Source organism: Etheostoma spectabile, chromosome 11, assembly GCF_008692095.1.
Source record: "Etheostoma spectabile isolate EspeVRDwgs_2016 chromosome 11, UIUC_Espe_1.0, whole genome shotgun sequence".
Lineage (NCBI taxonomy): Eukaryota > Metazoa > Chordata > Actinopteri > Perciformes > Percidae > Etheostoma > Etheostoma spectabile.
In genome coordinates this window covers 14,549,823-14,572,955 of record NC_045743.1, presented here as the reverse complement: position 1 = coordinate 14,572,955, position 23,133 = coordinate 14,549,823, and the positions used below count along the sequence as shown (strand labels likewise).

General features: G+C 38.6%; 1 protein-coding gene across 2 annotated transcripts in view; it reads right to left on the bottom strand.

The window, feature by feature from the left end:
• thsd7ba (thrombospondin, type I, domain containing 7Ba) overlaps window positions 1–23,133 on the bottom strand; it is a 190,109-nt gene that overhangs the window by 49,889 nt on the left and 117,087 nt on the right. For both annotated transcript variants that reach the window (XM_032529739.1, XM_032529741.1), the window contains exons 9-14: window positions 19,360–19,554; window positions 17,675–17,906; window positions 12,967–13,082; window positions 11,579–11,711; window positions 11,118–11,221; window positions 635–826 (exon numbers count right to left, since the gene is read on the bottom strand). In XM_032529739.1, coding sequence (XP_032385630.1) covers window positions 635–826; window positions 11,118–11,221; window positions 11,579–11,711; window positions 12,967–13,082; window positions 17,675–17,906; window positions 19,360–19,554 — 972 coding nt within the window. The remainder of the gene's footprint in view (window positions 1–634; window positions 827–11,117; window positions 11,222–11,578; window positions 11,712–12,966; window positions 13,083–17,674; window positions 17,907–19,359; window positions 19,555–23,133) is intronic.

Genomic DNA, 23,133 nt, shown 5'->3' with positions numbered 1-23,133 from the left:
ACTTAACATGAACACACACTCTTCCCAAATAAACCTACCACAGAGCTTGAGCTGATTTCATGTGTTGGATTCTAGGAGAATTATAAAAGGAGACAGGGTATGTTTACTACAACCCCTCTGGCATCGGATCAAATATTCATGAAGACAAATAGTATCCAGCCTGGTCTGCAACCACAGCAAGTAAGTCAGATTTTGCCATCTGCACTGAAATAAGGGATTACAAGCTGTGAGAGACCTAATTTAGACCAAACATAACACAAAAGGGACAGTAGAAAGTTACAGTAACAGAACCAGAACGAGAAAAGAGGTTGGACTGGATTGCGGTATGTATGTCAAAGCCACAGGGGCTTTTCAGCACATGAAGGAATATGCTGCCATGACAACAACCCTGAATATGACGGAACGTAGTTACTCTTTAAATGAATTTGAATGAGTGTGCAAGGTCTCTACGTTATGTTTCCAATTGTGGTCCACAAGGTTCTAGTACAGTATTGACACTGGCTAATGGAGAGCAAGATAAACAGCAACCAATGTGCAGTGTTGAGATTTTGTAATGTGAGCATGCTTGACCTACAAATCCCATCATTCCACTGGTGAAGATGAAACTTCACAATCTGTGAAGACAAGTCTTTACCTGTAAGCGAGCGTTTGCGACTGCGGGAGCTGCCACATCCAGAGCATTCAGAGAACTTGGACCAAGAAGTTAGAGCGCAGTCATCCTTACAAGCCACCCTGCACTCTCTGATCTGAGGGGGCAAGGGGCCAGCCCATCGCAGGCACTCAGTCATATTGGCCGACTCACCCATCTCCCCAACACAACTGACTCCTGCAAACACAGGGGGAGGCAAAGATGTCATTCCAGTTATACAATGCACATGTGACAAGATCTCATCCCAGCAAGTTGACGTTGTTGGTATTGTTTTAGATTTACCTATATAGTGTTTTATGGTTATCTGCACCACATTTTGATTGAGCAGCAAAAGGAAGGGACAGGTCTATTAATTTATTTTATATTTGGTTAAATGGTCACACAAAGAAATGTAGCTACGGAATTGTCATTCCACAAGTCATAGCTGCAAAGATCATATCTGTGCAGCTTTCATGTTAAAATCTAGTGAAATGCTAATTTAACCTTCAAGCACAATCATTTATCAGACTTTTTTAGATATCTATGATGTATTGAACAAAAACAAAGGATTCATAATAGCAGATTAACATAAAAGCTAAATACATTTGACAGAATGATGTGTACACTATCTAATGAGACGTGTTTGATCAAAGTGCGATACAGACATCACAAAGAAGAACACACAGCAAGGCCAGATGGGTTATTAATGTTATTAAACACCTGATGTAGACCTCAATTAACTGAAAGCAGACTTTTAGTCCAATTCGGCTGGTTTTGATATTTCACCACTAATTTTATATTTTTTACATCAAAATGAAAACTGTCCAAGAAGTAAGGCCACTCGTTGTCAGAAAAGACAGAACTATCTGTGGTTAAGAAACAAATATATACATTTAAATAAGAATTGAGAACAGGAGCCAGGATCAAAATGAGAGGCACATCAGAACCACTACAGAATAAAGAAAAAACTTGCCTTGAAAACAAAAAAATTGTTCTTATTTTAATTTTTTTTAACTAAAAAGCCTTTACTGTAAGCCTCCTTTCTTACAAAAACAAGTAATCGCCACAAGAAGGATTTAATCTGTAGCAAGATGCTTCATCGCTTTACATTTTGTTGAAATTAACCTGGTTAAATTTCCTTTCAGAGATGGAAATTCAGGTTGTTTGTGTTTGCAACTTGCATCTTGAGCCTTAATGGTGCATTTACTAGACCAAGCAGCAAAGTTTATCTCTTCCATCATGCGTTTGGTCCTGTGTGTGGGTGGGGTGTGTGCAGGCCTGCATGCTTGTAACTGTGTGTCCGCAGCTAATCTTGCATATTGCTCGACCAAGATATAAAAAATATCGGCCCAATATTTTTTGTGCACATTTATGACTGTATTCTCAAGGACGTCTCGTAGTTGAGGTAATTCCGGATAAAAAAAACTCTTAGCGAGTGATCAACTGCTTCAGTGCCAAAAGGCATTTCCAGCAATCGGCTCGGCTAAAAACTAGCCTTGCCACAAGGTGGGAAAGGAATAACTTCCCTAAAACAGACATTTTAATCTGCTTGGTTCTTGGCATAAATGTTTGCAGGGATAATCATTCAGTGAATTAAAACAGTGAAACAGTGGCTCAGCCCAAGCTTAGAGGGAAGCAACATCAATGAGGAACCTCAAAAATACAGATAAACCTAATATGAGTTAATTACATGAATTAAATAAGAAGAAAAACAAAGAACAAATGAGTAGGTGTGTGAATGCTCCTGCAGTCTGCTGGCTGAGGAGAGAGTGGTGGAAGGGATTTGCATAGCTTTGTTAAGTGCAAAAAGACACACTACACAGTACATTACAATGTTCAAATACAAGGCTGTCTCATGGACACTCTGGGATATAGGGAAGCAATCTTACCAGACCCCCCCCAACACTTTATATCATTGAAGATTCACTAATATACAAACATGCCTTTAATCCATGTTATTGATTTCTATTTGACTTTTAAATTTTGCCCTCTGACAAAACCTGTTGGCTTTCTACATGTCTGCTGAAAATGTGTGGGATGGTCATTTACATTCAGTACAGGCCTCTACAAAGCCATCGCAAGGGAGAGGGGATGATAGCTATTATTAAAGTGTGTTTATGCAACATTCACAATAATAATAAAAAAAAAACGCTTGTATTGCAATGCAAGTGTTTAGGTTAAAGAGTGATGTTTATTATGATGACCCTGCAAAAGGTGAATCTTATTTTCCCTTTAACAAACCTGTTTTGATAAACTAACCATTATCATTGGCTACAGTATTAGCCCAATTTGCACCACAGTGAGAATAATTATATGTCCCTGTTGGCATTTAATTCTGCCCATTATCTGGAGTAGTGTTCTATCTTTCTGGACCTACTTACTCCAGTCCCAACCCCATTCTGTCATCCCCAGTACCTTTTATTGGAAATGCCCAGCATTGCAGGTACAGTATACAGACATTCTGATTTTGAACTGGGAGCCATCCATTTTTAACATATTTATTTCAGCTTCTGGTTGCCCAAACTCATTTGTATGGCCTTTCACATACTTTCCTCTCACAAATGTGAACAGTGTTTGTCACAGTATATTCACCACTGACAGGGATCATCTTTAATTATACGGTTCCTTAAAAAGGTGAACACTTTTGAGGAGCAGTAAAAAGGACACACTTTCAAAAGGCTAGCACATCTCCAGATTTTTAATAATCTTTTCACTGGCAATGTTGTAGACTTTTAAGGACATGGTTTAAAAAAAAAATCCCCAATTCCCCTTTCAATTCATAGCTTTTATCAATCCGAACCAGAACATGATGCATTGTCTATCATTACTTTTAACGCAAGGTTTTTTTTACTCACTTTACAACCCGTCCCGTCATATAGAATCTGTATGGCTATTCAGTCATACTGCTTTTATAATTGTGGATTTCATGTGGATTGGATTCATCATTAAGTCACATTTTTCCTGCAGCAAAAGATCTTCTACGTGACTCATTTTTTATTGAATAATTTCTCAAAGCAGTTCCATTTCTACTCAGGGAGGGATATAACACATCCAGCTGGTTATGAGCCACTAGTTGGCTGAATTAAGTGTGAAATCCACTGGCTCATGCACTCCAAGTTATCAGCTACAACTTTATCAGGGTTTTTAGAGTTGCGTTTTCTATTTTGTTATTTTGGCAAGGTTCATCTTCTCAAATCTTGTCTTATTTAGTAACGCCTCTTACCCATGAACTCTGGCTGCGGCTCCAGGACAGCATACAGCATGCCCCACAACCCTCACCTCACTTGGTCAGACATTTGCATTCATCAACATGCAGTTTTTGCATCCAACATGGGGCCATACACACACTGAGATGGAAGGAAGCATTTACTTAAGCCAAGGGCATGTTGGCTTTGTAAACCACAAACCCAAACACATGCTTGTGTCTGAAACCTGGCCCTGATTCTAACCTTACAGTACATGCCTGAACCAGTGTGTCCAACAAACTGATTTGGCTGAAAATTCCTGGTTGCTATTTCAACTGCTATGTGACTGCTATTTAAATGCTTCATCATCACTAGTGTAGTATCTAATGGAAAAACTAGTATTTTAGAATTACTTATTCTTACTTTAAAAAAATGTTAAGTCCCTGTAAACATACATGTATAAAAAGTTAAAACATGCCATAATTTGGGATGGAAAAATTACTGACTATATTTAGTCATGGGTATTATACATTCTGTAACATTTGCATTGAATTACCTGTTACAGCTTCCACCAAGTTTAGTGGCAACTATGTATGTTAATTCAGTTGGTCTGTTAGGGAACTTTAAAAGTTTAGAGTAAATTTAACTGTCTTCTTTTTGAGTGCCAATAACTTAGGCAACTTTTAAAAACAATCTTTTAGGATTCATTTCTTCTAGATACTTTATTGGAACGTGATCTCATCTAAAATTCAAAATGGGATCGATGGAAAGTTGATACAAACAGCAGATCGAGAGTGTTGTTAAAAATAACTTAGAACAATTGTGTAACTATCAGTGTGAACAGCCTGACATAAACATCAGTAAACTAGTTTTGGATGAAGCCTAAAGAGATACCTAAGCTAAGTATAGCTAAATGTGCAGCTTATAAAACAGATGTGTCAAAAGTTATACAAGGAAATGTTAGAGTTCAGTGGGAAGATAGCCATGGTAGAGTTTTTGATCTGTTAGCATGGAGAAAGTATGTGTTGCTGAATGATAAGAGAAGACTGAAGATTGAAAGTTATTGCAGTCTTTATGTGTATAATTCCCAACAGGAGGAACAAGGTGATTATAAATGTCAACTCAGACGATTTCGCCAATGCCAACTTCATTGAAAACTGTGATTAGGGTTAAGTGTAGAGGTTTAGCATACCTATACTTTGCAGGGCTTTGCAAATGAAACTATACGAGGGTTTAACCTTCTGTCAAACACTCAAAAGAAGTCACAGACTGACGCTGTTGAAACATGACATGGCTCTCAACTATATTTTAGCCGAACAAGGTGGCTTGTGTATGGCTATGAACTTGACGGGGGACAATTGTTATACTTTGATCCCTGATAGTTCCCCTGATAGTGTTATAGATGCATTGACAAGTATAGGGGATGCATTTGGTTGATCAGATGAAGCTGGATGGTCAGCAAATGCTTGGTTGCAGAATCGGTTAGAACCAGTAGGAGCAGTTGTGGTTCATATTTTGGTAGCAGCTCTTGTAGCGCTGTGTTAGAACAGTTGCTTCTGTACTTTGCTATTGACTTTTGCGAAAGCTTTGACATTGAGATGGGTTGGCATTGTGATGCCTGGAGAGAACTCTCCGATGCCTTTGTTAAGTGTGGCTGATTTTGACGGAGGTGATGAAGTGAAACTAGATGGAGTAATGATGGAAAGATATCCATTTTGAGTGTGATTATTTTCACATTTCTTTGAATATTGTTGTGATTTAGGGTTTTCTTATTAATCAAAGGGGGGAAATGGAATTTTATACATATATCATTTAATATTACTCTGTAATTCCATATTATTGATGTTTTAATTTTAATGTCTTATTTTGCAACATATAATGGTTGGTGTTTTCTTGTCTTCCAGAGCATATGGGGGGATTTGCAGAGGTGGATATGGACAATATGACTGGACTCTGAACAAGGACTGTGTGGAAATGTTCAGATTACGTCGACACTACACTGAAAGTCAACACTGCTGAGGAGCTGCAGTGGAACACATGCTTATGCCTTCTCTGATATATTTACATATATACATATCAACAGTAGTTGGTGGTTCAATTTACCCGAGAATGGATGACTGTGAGCTGGGTAAAGACCACCGCAAGCTGCCAGTCATTTTGGCGGAGATTACGGTTAAATTGGCCAGCCCAAAGTGGTGTGCCCAGCAAAACCAAACATGGAAATTACATGAATTACAGCGCTTATCCCTCCGTAGCTTTTTGGACATATGGTTTATGAGAACGCTGGTATGGTTTTATGCATTTACATCCACCACATGCAAACCCAAATGTATATATATATATATACACACATACACTACCGGTCAAAAGTATGGGGCCACTTACAAATTTCTATTCCACTCGATGTTAGACAGAATACCAGCTGATCTGAGTGGGGGGCTGATCTTTAATGCAATATCTACATTGCCCATTATCAGCAACCATTCATCCAATGTTCCAAAGGCCCATTTTGTTCACTAATCTGATATCATTTAAAAAAAACTAAATGAGAAAACATTGGAGAACCCTTTTGCAATTATGTGAGCACATAATGTAATATGAAAACTGCTGCGCTGGTTAAAAAAGCAATGCAACTGATCTCAACTGATATTCTGTCTATAATGGAGTGCAATGGAAATTTCAAAGTGACCCCAAACTTATATATATATATATATATATATATATACAAGCTAAGTGTGAAAATGTGAATGGGTAACAAATGCAGATGCGCACTGGGCGTTGAGATGTGCAAAAAAATGTTACAACTATTAGAGGAAGAGTTCAGAGTTACCCTGAGATGTTTAACCCTATAAATGTACAAAGGCAGGAGCAGAAAAGAGAGGGTCTCGAGGAAACTGAATTTCTAGTCACTTCAGAAAACAACTGTCACACAGAGAGTCACAGCAAATGTCTTAGCAGTCAGACAGCCAACACTTCCATTTGTTCCCAAAAGACAGACAGATGATTCCAAAACAATGCTACCATGGGACTACATTGTTACTATGTTTACCATGCAACACTAGGATAGGATAAGGATCATAAGGCGTCATTGCAGAACACAGCTGACATTGGGTGAAAGGCGGGGTAAATACACGCTTAAAGTTCTTGTACATAAGATTTTCATGTGGTTAATTATCTAGAAAGTACCTATCTACCAAAAACTGAGTTTAAATGATGGTGACTGAGCATATGACCCATTTAAGAAAGCGCTCGTGTTTGCTGCTCTGTGTAGTAATACAATCTGAGTGTCTGTGGCGACTTTCCCGCCCCAAATTTAAATGGATTGCACAGTTAGTGACACTATTTAAGTCAGGCAGCAGATGTTGGTCTCCCCTGTCTGCCCCATGGTCTGTCGACATGAAGCTTGTCACTGCCTATCATGTTGCATACTCTGAAATTGAGAACTTCAATCTTTGGGAAAGATGCAAAGAAACTGCACGTTAATCGGGCGCCTACCTTCCATTCCTGCTGACTCAGAAAGCTTTGCGTGCTGGCCGCTCTTCCTCTGCCCCCACTTCATCAGCTAAGGTTATATCACATTCTGCCTCAGTGGCTAGTAGGGTCTTTGTGTCACATTGGTTAGATAAAATGCTAACGCTACGTGGCTAAAGTGGCTAAATGGGCAAAAGTGCTTATGCAGTCGAGACGGCTTCACTGTAGAGACCATCGCGCCTCTGTTGACCATGTTTGTTTGCACGATTGGACACGTTAGCTAGCCACCGCCTTCCCAGCTCTATTAGCTCCATGGTTGCGCGAATCCCCACATGGCCCGTATCTTCATGGATGTATTAGCTCTTAGCTCATTAGCTCATCTTAGACCATGGGTCTCAAACTCGCGGCCCGGGGGCCAATTGCGGCCCGCGGGATGATATTTTGTGGCCCCCTATTTGACATCAAAGTTAAGTGTTAGTGCGGCCCGCGCGTTCTGAAACTTTTTGTCATTGCGCATGTCACTTATGGGCTACCGTAGTCTCGTGACAGCGGTGTAACCGTTGTCAAGCTAGCTAAGTGCCCTTTGTGGCAAATGCCTGAGGTTTGACAATGTGATGTCTGTTGTTGTGAAATGCACCAACCATATCAGATCTAGGGGTTTAAAGCACCGGCAGTTCCGCGCCCTTTTTTGAGGAAATAGAGGTTTTTTTTGGAATACTTGATGCGGCCCAGCCAAACCCAGACTCTACTTCCAGCGGCCCCCAAGTAAATTGAGTTTGAGACCCCTGTCTTAGACTAAACTGTTATCAGTGTGAACTGAAGCACGTGAAGGCATCACGCAGATTAGAGCTGCTAATCATTCCGAAGTCATACTGTCGACACCTGCCTGCAATTACATCTAATAGAAACAACCTAACCCAAATCTTACTGACAACAACATTAATTAATTAATTATAAGTGATGTATTAATATTTTAGTATTAAATAATGGTTTATTAATGAAAATATAGCAAACATTTGTTATATATGGCTTTAAAATATTAAAAATAACATGCTTAAGTTTCTAAACTTGTACGTTAGTAACCAAATGATGCTACTGAAGAAAACTGCAGAGGAGAAGGTGACCTATATATTGCACTGGAACAGAATGAATGTGTGACATGATAATGCTGCTCAACCTGCTTGTTCATATTCAAAGATATTTGAAGTAGATACCATCTCACACACCCTTTCCACAGGATGTGAATACTGTACATTAACTGTAATGAATATGGAATTCTTGAAAAATAACACAGAGTTGAATATTATGTGCGATACTGAAATTTATGTGAAGGAAATCTAAATTTCAACAGCAAAACAAAAAGGCAAGAGGTGTTCCAAAAGGGAAAAAAAGAAATGAAAAAAAAGCATAATATGTAACTGAACTCAAATGTTAAAAAACATCACTACGTGGAAATTGCAAACGTAATGAACATAATAAAAAGAAAACAAAGTCACATCTTTAAATCTTCATCAGTATTAATATTATCTAAAGCAGATTGCATTATACGTTCTGAGTGTGGGTGGATTTTAGTATATAAATTGCTCTCTCAGGGCAATCTTTAAAGGTCCCTGAATAACATAATTGAGAACTCCTGGTATAACTTGTTGTCATTCAATCTTTGATATGCCCTCATCCAATGGCCCCATGCCCCTAATATGGCCATATTATATAATTATTGCGTCTAATTATGCCCCAATGTGACATTTATATGGCATTTTCCAATGAATTGGTTCAGCCACCCACTGAGGAAAAGTAAATCCTGGATAAATTCTTTGTTGCTTCAAATTTATAATTAAATTCACTATTTCTAAAGACTGCAAATTCCAAACTCATACTAAAGTTTCAAATGTCACAGGTATTTAACTTAGTAATTTTCTAATCATATTCAAATAGAACGCTCTAAAGGTCATTGAAGCGTGCTTGCTCTTAACCTGGGAACAGTACAGACTCTTTTTCCATCCTCACCAAAAAGTGATAGACGTTCACTTGAGAAATGTTATAATTCTACTGCAACATGAACAACAGTGATTGCAAAATGCTGAAAAGTTCTCAAGACAACACATTATTCCACTGAAAACTTTACTTGAATCAAATCAGAAAATTAGATAGAACAGCCAATTTGGGATTTATTGGGACATTTGCTCTCCTCTAAATGAGTCAAGAATGAATCCAATTAACACTCTGGCTCTTTAACGATTTGGGCCAGTGGCAGTCGTGTCCATTCAGAGAAACAGTTCTTCATGAAGGACAGCAGAGCGCAAAAAGCGCACAACACATTCACACACTTACAGAACACAATCAATGAGGGTGGGAATCACAGGGATAACATACTTATGATATGCTGCAAACAGCAAGGCTTATGCCAAGATACAAGCAATTCTGCAAACAAATATCAACAACACATCACAATAACTTGTATAACTAAAAATATTTATACGTATATATTTATTAAGTAGGACTCATGTCTTGTACATCAATGTGGAGTGGCATCAGTTTCACTCACAGTAAACTGTTCAAATGTCAGAAAGAATATACCTCTCAAGAAATTATTAAATGTGTTTTATTGGAAATTCAAAATAGCAAATACTTACTAATACTTACTTACTAAAATAGCTGACTATATTTAAATTATAGCAATATTAGCCAGTATATAAATAACATTTTTGTACACATTATTTAGTATGTAAGTGCTAATTTATCACAAACAAATCACAAAATCATAAATTGCAATAGCTGTACCAGTATATCAATATTATATCCTATGTTTTTACATATTGCAAATCTATTGAATGTATTTTTTGTTGTATACAAAGCAGTGACTGATGCCACGCTATAGCTTTTATAGCTTAAGCGAGTTTTGTGACTGTGACTGTGGACTGTTGACCCAGCAATCCACATTTACCTAGAAAAGGTACAAAAATAGCTGACAAATAAATGCACAAAAAATAACTGTTGATTCACAAATGCACCTCCAGTGCCCCATACTGTATGTGCAAACATTTTGCTAGGAAAACACATGGCACTAAAAGATTTTACAGTGGGTGATTTTATAAAAAGGTGTCTCAATATTTGTCTCCTTTTGGGGGAACCAAGGTTCACTTAAGTCACACAAGTGGCAACATTTATTTCTGTTAATTAGGAATCCTTTCTGTTTATAGCTTTGTTCTTTGATCGTGTCACATTATTAATGGACTGTGTTCTCTGAGAGTCTGAGAGTTCGTTGTTAATTTGTGGACTATAAATTGCGGAACTCTCTCAAATTCAGACTTTATGACACCAGAATCTCAAGCCAGTACGTATTCATCAATTTTTAAACGCCTATGTTGGAAGGGCACTGTTATATGAGCCAAACAAATTTGTAAATGTAGTTGTGTGAGTCCATCCACACATGTCTACGTGTGTGTGTGTGTGTGTGTGTGTGTGTGTGTGTGTGTGTGTGTGGGTGTGTGTGTGTGTGTGTGTGTGTGTGTGTGTGTGTGTGTTGTACTGTATGTAACTTGTTTCTTTCAACCTGCTGCTAAGATGTGCTTGTGGCCATCTGACTTACTGCATTCATTAATAAGAAACCAATACTGTGATGAGATCATCAAGACAACAGATGTAAAGGTTCATCTCGTTACACTCGCTGGATAAATTGCCTCAGTCTTTTATGTTTCCATCACTTGCTTGTTAAAGGAGCCGTTCTGAAAGGGCTATTAGATCTCATTAAATAAGGATAGTTAATAGATGGAGGATCAAAGCTCAAAATGGCGATAACACAGCGTAGGTCAGCAAAGAAAGAACACACTTGCCTCTCGTTTCTAAACCATTTCCACATGCCTCTCCTGGTCCCGATAATCCACGTCGAACAGAATCTGAAACCAAGCGACAGCTGTGCCACTTGTGTGTCCTCCAACTACATGGAAATACAAAGACAGACTTTAGGATGGCAGTGTTTTATTGGAACAGTCCAATTTTGTTCTATGGTTGGTATGTAATTGGTGATCTGGACAACATGCAGCCAACATGCAACCTCTATATAGGCAGGCAAAACTTCAAGTTGTCCTCACTGTTGCAATCAAAGCAAAATTGCTAACTCAGTTGGTATTTGATTGCACTGCTGGAAACACAAAGTGATGTGAAGCACATGCAGACCTCTCAAGTATTTCACTAATAATGCACTCACAGTCTTCTCACCCTGTGCTAATATATAGCAGACACCCTTATCCTTGGATAGAAAAGGAAAATGGCTGGTTATAAATTGTGTTTTTACCTATACATTGGACATACAGGACGTGATTCACAGTCTCTCTCTTCATACAGTGTGTCAGGGCACTCTTGACCTCCATTAGCAGACCTCTGAATGATGGTTCTGTATCGAGACTGCGTGGCGGCAGTCACATTTTCTGTTGAACATGAAAACAATCTTCACAAAAAGGCTGCGTTCAGTGGCAGATTAGTTGCACAGTTGTATTCAAGTGACTGTTTTACAGGAGGAAGACAAAGTAAAACAATTCCCAGACAAATGGCTGACACATAATGTCTGAGACACCAAAGAAATGGTGAGACAATATTGCCAGTGGTATCTAATTGACCTGCTCTTGATTAGCTTGCCCTTGTGGCTGTGATGTCCGCCATTTCAATGCAGTCTGTTTTCGGACACACCGCACTGTAATGGCTTCATTTGGCTCACGCTCCAAGGCTCATTACACAACACTAATTACTGAACATTGAAAATAGTGCAATTAAGAAAGTGATTACATCATCAGTGGACCCAATGGACTACAACATATTTACAGAGACGAGATGCCTGCCCATTCTTTTAAAAACAATTACGCACTTTTTGGATTTCCAAGATACTTACAGTACACTTATTGAAACCCATTCAAATTAAATTTTCCTCTTGATGTGTCAGCTTAATGTAATGAACAGTTAACACTGTCATTTACACTTAGATGTAATCATTGAATACACTAGAGATACAGTATCAAGAAAGAGCGTATTTGTATGGCAACATTTCACTTTTCAAACCTGTTTGGTGGCATTGTAATAACATTAACATATGTGCCTTATACCGTATGAGGCGTTCCTCGTTCTTTGTCTTGATACTGTAACTATATGCAACGATTCAAATGCAACTAACTATTGTTTTATTTTGAATTACGCTGCCAATTCTTTCAAATTTTCATCTTTAACATGAAGGAAAAGAGTGTTCCCAAATGCAAGTTGACATATTGAAATGGATTTCTTTTGTCTGACCAACAGTGCAAAACCCAAAGATTTTTTTTCAGTTCACTACAAGAGAAAAACAGTAAATTTGTAATTTATCAAAATTGTTAGTCCTTGATTTTTTGTCAATTGACTTATAAATGTACAAACAAATCATTTTACCTGTAATATTAAATTCCATACAGGTATAGTTAAAGGGGAATTCACACCGAAACTAAAGTTGCAGTGAATCAAAGACATGTATTTTATGATTAGGGTTTTGAACCCCTCTCTGCGACTCTACATTTCTAATTCACCTTTACAAAAATGTTGCTATTTTCCAACAACTCCTGCCATTAGTTAGCAATGGTTACAGGAGGTTTTCTAAAAGGTTGTGGAGTTTTTAGACAGGCATTACAAATTGGGTTAATTGAAATTAATGAGAAGAGCTACCTGGCATACAGGTTGATGGACAGGCTGTCCATTCACTGAAGGGTGTCACAATGCAGTCTTTTTCGCAGGGAAGCAAACAGGGTCGGACCGATTCTGGACGAGCAGAATCTGAACACCTAAACATACAGAAAAACAGTGGTCTTAAATTCTCTTTGTCCCCAAGGCAATGAATGATAAACGTTCTTAGTCTCGCTGTTAACAGGACAGGGCAGTGAAACAACTGCCCTGTCCTTGACATTACACATCTCCCCACAGAAAACATGATTGATTGCATGTCCCCCACTGCTTGCTTGCTCAGAAAGAAGGTGGACAAATATAAAAAAGAATACAGTTTCAACACACATTCAGTTGTTTCCGACGGTACAAACATTATATGAAAAGTTCAAATTTGCCTGCTATTCAAGCGCAGAATGTGTCTGTATATTATGGTCAAAGCTGCACAAATAAAATGTGTTATATTACCATGGATCAAAAATGAGTAATGTGTGGCCGGATTGGTTCAGTGGTTAGAGTAGGCGCACATATACTTAGAGGTTTATGCCTCGATGCAGAGGTCCAGGGTTCGAATAATCTTAAAAAAGAGTAAAGTGAAAGAGGTGGCCTGTATTCAAAAAGAGAATTATTGCCCAGCCCTGCAGTTCCTCTCAACGCTTAATTTTGGATTCCCATCCCTCAACTGAATTCTCATCAATCTCATCAGCCATAAAAGTAATCTCTTTTCAGCGAAAAATCTCTGACAAACTCACTGTACAGAACGAGCCAATCACCAACAGCAGACAAACGTGACATGTGGATGGTGAAAAAGGGTTGCATGTAAAAGATGAAGAGACAGGTATTTTACATGAGTTGGTGGAGACCAAAACAGAACAAAATAAAAACAAATGTATGGTAAAGTTGCTCCATGTAATTCTATCAGGATAAACACCATAAGATGTATCATCCTGTTTTTAAGGCGGTCCGTATCTTGCTGAAAATGTATTTCTCAGTTGTCTATAGTTATCCCAATCAGCCTGTATAATTATATTTAGGTGAAAATTGTCCCATGCTTTATCACTTATCCTGAAAGGAGATTTGAGTTCAGAAGTTATCCGAGGTAAATGTCTGTACTGAACTTTAGTTTGAAGGGGACATGTAAACCGGCAGCCTTATTGAATTTGGAGTAGTAAAAATACCAAGCGTTTTGAACGTCAGGTATTAATTGGAATCTATACCAATTAATATGTCTGCTAGATACATTTTTTATATTGTTCCACTGCCCTTAAGTTTCCAACAAAATTACCAATCAATGGAAAATTTAAGATTGACGTAAATGCATTACGAATCCACAACAATAGTCAATAAATAATTAAATACAGTACTTGTGTTTGTGGAATGCTATGTTATGCATTGAATAGATTACAACAACAAAATGTGTTACCAGGACTGTGCTAAAAGTAGGGGAAACCAGGTGAGTGCATTTATCTCCCCATATACATGAGCAGCCACAGAAGTCTCTCTTGCCACCAAGGAGACAGATAGTTCTAGGAGAAAAAAATCAATCAAAGTCCACAGCAGGGCTGCTAATTAAATCTGAGAAAAGTGAGGATATGCAAACTGTTTACCAATGAATCATTCCTGCCATGTCAAGGACACCATTACCAGGTTTTAAAGAGCATTTTAAAGACTTTTACCAATTTCTTTGTCTTAAGATGGACAATAATTACTTATTTTCTCTGTACTAATGCTGCTATATATCTTGTGTAAAAAAACTGTAAGTTAGCTTTTGAATGTATTGTATTTTGCATGTTTGCATGCAATCTTGAAGTGGTGCAGGATTAATGCAAACGATGTTAAATCAAATAAGTCATGAGCTTTGATGTCTTCATCAACACACAGCCAAAGCCCCATCCCCAACACACAGACACACATAGAGACACATCCCAAACTCATTTCAGAGTGAAACAGTATCCAGGACTCACTAGAGGCCCAGCATGGTGTCACGTCCTACTGACTGCAGAAAGCCAGCACGCATAGGAATGACATCAAAGTATATGCCAAAGCGTAAGGAGGAAAGATACATAAAACCCAATCCTTCCAGCTTTATCCCTCCTTTTCTCTCTCCGTTTCTGCAGTGATACATGCCAGAGGGCATGGCAGCACGATGGAGCAGCTGGGGGAATGTTGTGTAGTACGCCCAGAATGAGGGACTCAGACTTAGGCCATGGTGTTCAACTGTAAAATGCTTGGAAACATTAAATGTCTCTTACACATTCTTTATTATTATCATTGCAATCAAGTACCTAATCGTCATTTTCGTAATATGGAGTATTTATTTGGGTGTGTTGCTACACCCCAGCACAAACTGGTTTGCTTTGTCTCTAGTACAACAATATAGTTTATAGTTAATAACATGTATCCTAAATTAAAAGAAGGAATTGAAAATAAGTTATGAATCAATAATTAATTCAAAACTAAATATTAAATGTTTCTTTTTTGTGCTTTTTACTGTAATCATTTACAGTTATCATTACAGTGCAGTACCCAATATAATTTATGTATCCATGTATAATAAAAAATGTTGTGGGTTACTCTTATCAACACTGCTTTAGTTGTGGTAAAGGGGTTTAGAAATCAAACTCAAAATCAATCTGATGTGAGGACTATAGGGCTCAGCCTTTTGTTGAGCCATTGTTCACCATGGAGATTATTGCTAAACATGAAATGCTTAGATGTTTGCTGACTGGAGTGATGGTTCTCATGTAGCACAACATCAAAGAAATTAGGGGAGCATCTATTCCTTCAGATTGGAACGGGTTAGAAGATATTAGGGACATTCTTGTAGTCTAAACACATTTCTACAGTGGAAGCAATGAAAATGGAGTCTGAACTATCCTATTTAGCAAGATGCTGTCCCTTTTTTAGTCTGGAAACATGCTACCACACAGTGTATTTGTCTTCTGAATATTAATATCTTATGAGGCTAGGGATGATATATGTGTCCATACAGAACAGCTTACATTTGGCACACACACGCACACGCACGCACACGCACACACACACAAACACACACACACACAAACACACACACACACACACACGTACTGTATAAACCCTGATTATGTCTTACAAATTACACATCATGGAAAGACAGCAGAAATGATTTACTGACTAGCTACACACACACACACACACACACACACACACACACTGTTTAAACCCTGATTATGTCTTAAAAATTACACATCATGGAAAGACAGCAGAAATGACTTACTGACTAGCTACACACACACACACACACACACACACACACACTCACACACATCCATACATACTGTATAAACCCTGATTATGTCTTAAAAATTACACATCATGGAAAGACAGCCAAAATGACTTACGGACTAGCTACCTGAATAGCAACATGCAGGGCTATGGGCTATGTGCTAGGTGATGTTCCATTAAATGAGCACTGCAGTTATACTGTACAGGCGAGATCTGTTGGTGGAGCAGAAATGACAGCTTTCATAAAGCGTCTGTGGTTGGAGATAGGACGTTCATATGAAGAAAGCCTCTCCATAATCCACTTTATGGCCCTGTCAATAATATATTGAGCTAAAGGAGGCCAAACTTTGTGAATTATTTATAAATCTGCCTTCCTAGTGTGGGCTTTAACATCATTACATTGACAGCACAAAAGCCCTTAGCAGTGTTTGATATTGTATTGCTGAAAGAGGAGTAGATAATGGTGGAACATACGCAAAACGAAATCTCAGGTTCAGGAAAAAACAAATCCTAAACACAGGCAGAATGTACAGAAGAAGAGCTCAATGTACAAAGCTCTAGGGATATCATTTCCCAGTGCATCAAGTCCTCTGGGTCATTTGATAGTAAGTAAAAGCATACACAATTCATCTTCAAGTAAAACACTTTTGTAATCTTTAATCTTAGACATTTTTTCTGTTAGAGAAACTTGCTCACCTCTCAACTCCTTACCACAGATTGTCATAGGCTGAAACAACATATTCACTTATTTTCTTCATGACAAAATATTTTCCATGAGTGAAAAAATCCTGATTTACCAGTGGATATTTTAAAAAAACGTGCTCAATGTACAGTATACACCTAGGTTGTGGAACGCTTTGCCTCCTTCCATGCGCTGCTTAGATTGTGTGGTAAACTTTAAAACTCAGTTGAAATCTCTGCTTTTTAAAGAGGCTTTTAACTAGATTGTAGGGTGGTTAGGCTGGTCTTATGTGTACGTGTTATTCTTTTGTTTTTTTGTGATGTTTTGTATTTATGAGAGTTGTTAAATGCTTCCTTTTGTTGTGAAGCACTTTGTGATCTTCATCTGATAAAAGTGCTACACAGATACATTTTACTTACTTACTTATACGAGATCTGGTTCTCAAGTTAAAAGACATCACATAGCAGGCAAGAAAGTGTTAGTTATGCAACCAACGTTTGAGCACATGTGGCTCAACACCATCCAAAGAAGAACAGGAGAAAGGAAGGAGGCAACTTATTGATACACCTTCCAACATACTATGCAAAACATACTTGCAACTACATGCCCGGCACATTAAACTGTAAAGAAACAGTGTAAAACGATCTCACTTATAATACAGTAAATGATTGTATATTATATTATATCATAGAATTGAAGTAGATGTTTCATTGCCAAACTGGTATATACACAGTTGATGTTGATGACGTCCCCGGTCAGAGAACGTACCTTTTACTTATGACAGGTCCAACGTTCATCTTCATGCAGCTGATTTTGCGGATCTGAACACCCATGGCACAGGTAGGGGTCCCATTCCAGGAGCTGGTTCCATTGAGATCCATGAAGGCATCCTCAATACAGGGACCCCAGGCTGAGGCCTCCCAGTAGAATACCAGACAAGGGTGGTCATTGCAGATTCTCCACTCCTCCAAGGCTGGAGCACCAGGACACTCCTTCCCTTCTGGCCACCAACAGACAGGAAAGAACCGCAGAGTCAAAGAAATGAAGACTGCTGTGTGACTTACTAGTGCTAGTCCAACAAAGCATCCATTATTATGCACAGTGCCTGTGATTTGCACAGAATATAAAATACATTTTAGCTAAATTAGCAAGCTGTAGTTAGCTGCTGGAAATCAAATGCTAATATTATCATTGACCACTGGCTGCTTGACGAGAAAACAAATGTTGGCCCAGGTTAGCTGAGCAGACACTTTACAAGTTACAGCTTGTAGAAGGTGGAATTCCTAATGAAAAGTCACAGTAAGGTCACTTTTGACAGAATTTACGGGCAAATATAAACAATGCCAAAATCCACACCAAAACAATCTTTCCAGTCCCTGCTCCCTGTATCGTGGCTATCATACATCAAGTCATTATTTGGACACATCCTGTACAGTTCTATATACAGCCTCGATGACACACTGAAAACAAGACATCTGTTGAAGGTCCATGTATTCACCAAGAAGAGTGTATAGTTGTGCAGGAGGCTATACACATCAAAATGTATATAATATCACAAAAAATGTACATTACTTTTTTAAGTGACTTGCTACTGTATTTGCAAACAGGTGACACCGCCAGTTCAATGTAATCATGCTGAGGAACACTCACATGGAGTGCATATATGTAGCCAATATGTAAAAAATGTAAATGAGCATGTTATCTTTTTAAAACAAGTATTTAAGTATATTTGTAAAGTGCAATCTTTTTAAATTTCATGCAAAAACAGCCTGATTGTGTTCGGTCCGCCTTGCACACACACTCGCGCACACACACACACACACACACACACACACACACACACACACACACACACACACACACACACACATCTCTGCCAGCAAGTGGATAGCAAGCAACATGATAATAGACAACACAGTATGGAACCTGTGTGAGATTTTTTCATCAGCTGTTGCAGATATGCATTTGGTTACAGGGATTAATGGGTAGTAACCGGCTGCCAAGACTCCGCTGTCTGACTTGAAAACACACTTGGAGTACACAGATAAAATACTTGCCAGAGAAAGAGCCCTTGGATGGTCAATGGAAATTTCAAATGTTTTTGGGAAGAAAATTGTCTAAACAAGACTCCTTTTACTTCATCAACCTTTATTTTTTTGTGTTTGCTGAACTGAATTTTGAGTTGATCTATGGGTTTCTCAGTTTTGATTCCCAGTGACAATATTAATATCATATATCATGCAATTTATTTACTGTAGTAGTGTTTCTAAATACATGTAATTACAAGGAGTACTCAACCGATTCAACACTGCACTCCTGCCAAAATCTGCCAATCTAAGGGAAACAAAATGTCGCAGTTGTGACACTTTGTTGATGACTGGCATTTAAACACCCTGACAATAAACACGGCAAATAAATCAGATTCAAAGAAGTCTGAGGGGACGCTACAATACCTTTCCCTGGGATGGCCAATACAGTGCGTGTGCGGCTCTGTTGACCCTCAGCCGTCTTGGTGGTACAGCTGTGTGAGCAGGGTGACCAGGGAGACCAGGAGCCAACCACACAGTCTGAAGGACAGGCCACCTCGCAGGCCACTTCTGTGAGGGGAGGGTCGTCTACACAGCGGGCAATCGGCACAGGGGAGGACCCTGAGGAAGGCAAGTTAAGATAAGAATGTGGAAATGGAAACATCAACATCAAGGGTTCAATAGACAATCACTTAAAGGATTATTAGGAACACCTGTTCAATTTCTCATTACTGCAATTATCTAATCAACCAATCACATGGCAGTTGCTTCAATGCATTTAGGGGTCTTGTCCTGGTCAAGACAATCCTGAACTCAAAACTGAATGTCAGAATGGGAAAGAAAGGTGATTTAAGCAATTTTGAGCGTGGCATAGTTGTTGGTGCCAGACGGGTCGGTCTGAGTATTTCACAATCTGCTCAGTTACTGGGATTTTCACGCACAACCATTTCTAGGGTTTACAAAGAATGGTGTGAAAAGGGAAAAACATCCAGTATGCGGCAGTCCTGTGGGCGAAATGCCTTGTTGATGCTAGAGGTCAGAGGAGAATGGGCCGACTGATTCAAGCTGATAGAAGAGCAACTTTGACTGAAATAACCACTCGTTACAACTGAGGTATGCAGCAAAGCATTTGTGAAGCCTTAACACGCACAACTTTGAGCCGGATGGGCTACAACAGCAGAAGACCCCACCGGGTACCACTCATCTCCACTACAAATAGGAAAAAGAGGCTACAATTTGCAAGAGCTCACCAAAATTGGACAGTTGAAGACTGGAAAAATGTTGCCTGGTCTGATGAGTCTCGATTTCTGTTGAGACATTCAGATGGCAGAGTCAGAATTTGGCGTAAACAGAATGAGAACATGGATCCATCATGCCTTGTCACCACTGTGCAGGCTAGTGGTGGTGGTGTAATGGTGTTTCTTGACACACTTTAGGCCCCTTAGTGCCAATTGGGCATCATTTAAATGCCCCGGCCTACCTGAGCATTGTTTCTGACCATGTCCATCCCTTTATGGCCACCATGTACCCATCCTCTGATGGCTACTTCCAGCAGGATAATGCACCATGTCACAAAGCTTGAATCATTTCAAATTGGTTTCTTGAACATGACAATGAGATCACTGTACTAAAATGGCCCCCACAGTCACCAGATCTCAACCCAATGGAGCATCTTTGGGATGTGGTGGAACGGGAGCTTCGTGCCCTGGATGTGCATCCCATAAATCTCCATCAACTGCAAGATGCTATCCTATCAATGTGTGCCAACATTTCTAAAGAATGCTTTTAGCACCTTGTTGAATCAATGCCACGTAGAATTAAGGCAGTTCTGAAGGCGAAAGGGGGTCAAACACAGTGTTAGCATGGTGTTCCTAATAATCCTATAGGTGAGTGCAAATCATGATAACACTGATTACACTTTTACACTTCATGTGCCTTGACCTGACCAGAAGCAATCAGATAGGGCTTCAAATCCTAATCCAGGTAAGGTATGCATGAAATTACAAGTTTATGTGAGAACCACAGAGAACTATACAATTATACCAGACATTACTATGCCTCTGGGTTGACCTGATTCAAACTTACAGGGCACACATACATGTGAATGCACCTAAACAGATTGATTGTGAATAAAATATACAAACCACCTTGAGGGGTAAGCCGTTTTCATTCTTATCACATTTAAAGAAAGTGTAAATGCAGATCACATACATACCCATTTGATATGCTATGCTTGTCTAGTGTTTCAGTTCTTTACTATTTTCTATCAGGGATAAGAGGGATGTGTGGTTCTGATAAGGTGTGATGTTGTGACATGGAAATAGATCATGATGGAATCTTATGTTGACACTGTTGACGCCATGATTAGCCACTGTTAATGCCAGGTGTAAACTTTATTCGGCTTGATCTAGATATACAGTACATATCTGAATGTGATACATGTTAAGCAGGTCTATGTGAGCTCTATGTCAGTGTAAAAAGTACACGTTTAAGAAGTGGTTATTAGTTTTGTAATTTCTTTTTCATTCTGATCTTTTTTTCTGATAATTCTTTAATCACAAAAACAATTATACTAATTTCTTTTTTTCTATATTGGCAAAGTTTTCCTAATTATAAAAAAATGATTTAGGAGAAAAGTATTTCCTTTCATTTACACAACAGTTGCAACACAAGCAGGTGTTTTAGAAAAATGCCATAATACCATCCCATTGGTATTCCGAGCTAGTTTTAAAAGCTATCCTTCAGCCTTCATATTGCAGTCATGTTATGAAATATTTATTAAAGCTCCCAGTTAACTGTTGTTTTAGGAGTGAAAGAGCTACAGGAAAGATAGAGCCTTTTCTCTTTACTGCACTTCCATGATAATGACTCTCTCAGTGTGTGATTAAACACTGAAATTACAGAAAAATATTCCAGCATTAAATGTTGTTGGTATTTCCGTTTGTTATTACTGTTTACACAAAAACATTTCTTGTATTTTTTTCTGGCCCCTGTCCCCTGCTCAGAGTTAGTGTCACAGATTTCTCAAAGGTCTTTCTGTCCAAGAGAGAGAGAGAGAGAGATCAATTATAGAAACTGGGATGTCATCCTGATGTCAAAACAATGCCAGCAGCAGCCAAAGCATTGTTTTTTTTAGATATGCGCTCACACACAGCAGTATCATTGACTTGGTTGAACTCTGCCACTATATCATGGAATATGGTTGAACAATAACAACCCCAGGGCAGATTTGTTATCAATTTGTCTTTTTTGTCTTCTCTGAAGGAATACCATTGATGCATAGGAGGACAGTAGAGAGAGCAAACGTAGGTCTTGCCTCATCAGATAGATGTGAACGACTCGGGGGAGTTTGACAACCTTTTGGCCATTAAGTTAAAGGGTCGAAATCTGCAGCTATCAAAGTAACTGGAGTGTATACAGGAGGAGAAGTTAGTCTGCTTGAAGAGATGATTAAGTCCCACAGGGTATCATATGGGATGCATGGACATAAGATGGAGGGTTCTGCAATTGAAGATAACAAACAAAAAATAATTCTCAAGCTTTCGGTAGAAGTGACACTTTCACGCTTAGCAAGGAAGTTCATGGCTGGGTTGATGATGACGGAGTTAAATTTAACCTTGTCATTGTTTTGGATTTTTGCAATAATAATAAACATTTGCATAAAGAAAGCATTTTTGTCTGCTCCCATGTTGATAAGAACATTAAAAACTTGAAAAATAACCCTTTTAAAGTACATTTAGAACATATAAAAATGTGTGATTAATTTGCGATTATTCACAAGCCCAACGAACCAAATGGCCTATCATCTTTGACTGCCTGTTTGGCCTCAATAAAACAATGGATGAATGACAATGTTTTAAAACTCAACAAACATAAAACCGAGATACAGCTGTTAGGACCTAAATTGAAGAGAGAAACACTTTTTAATAGGCTTAGGGACATGGCTCATCAGACCACTTTGGAACTGAAAAGTCTTGGTGTCATTACATTGCTCACATTAGCAAAGTGACCAAGACAGCATTCTTTCACCTAAGAAATTTAGCAACCAATCTTGACAAACCAGGATGCGGAAAAATTACTAGCAGGTTGGACTATTGCAATGCATATGTATTTAGAAATACACATCTGCAACTAGACCAACTCCAAATGGCTCTGGAGGCGGCACTGCTTGAATAGGAAGTATGCTGTTACTTTACATAA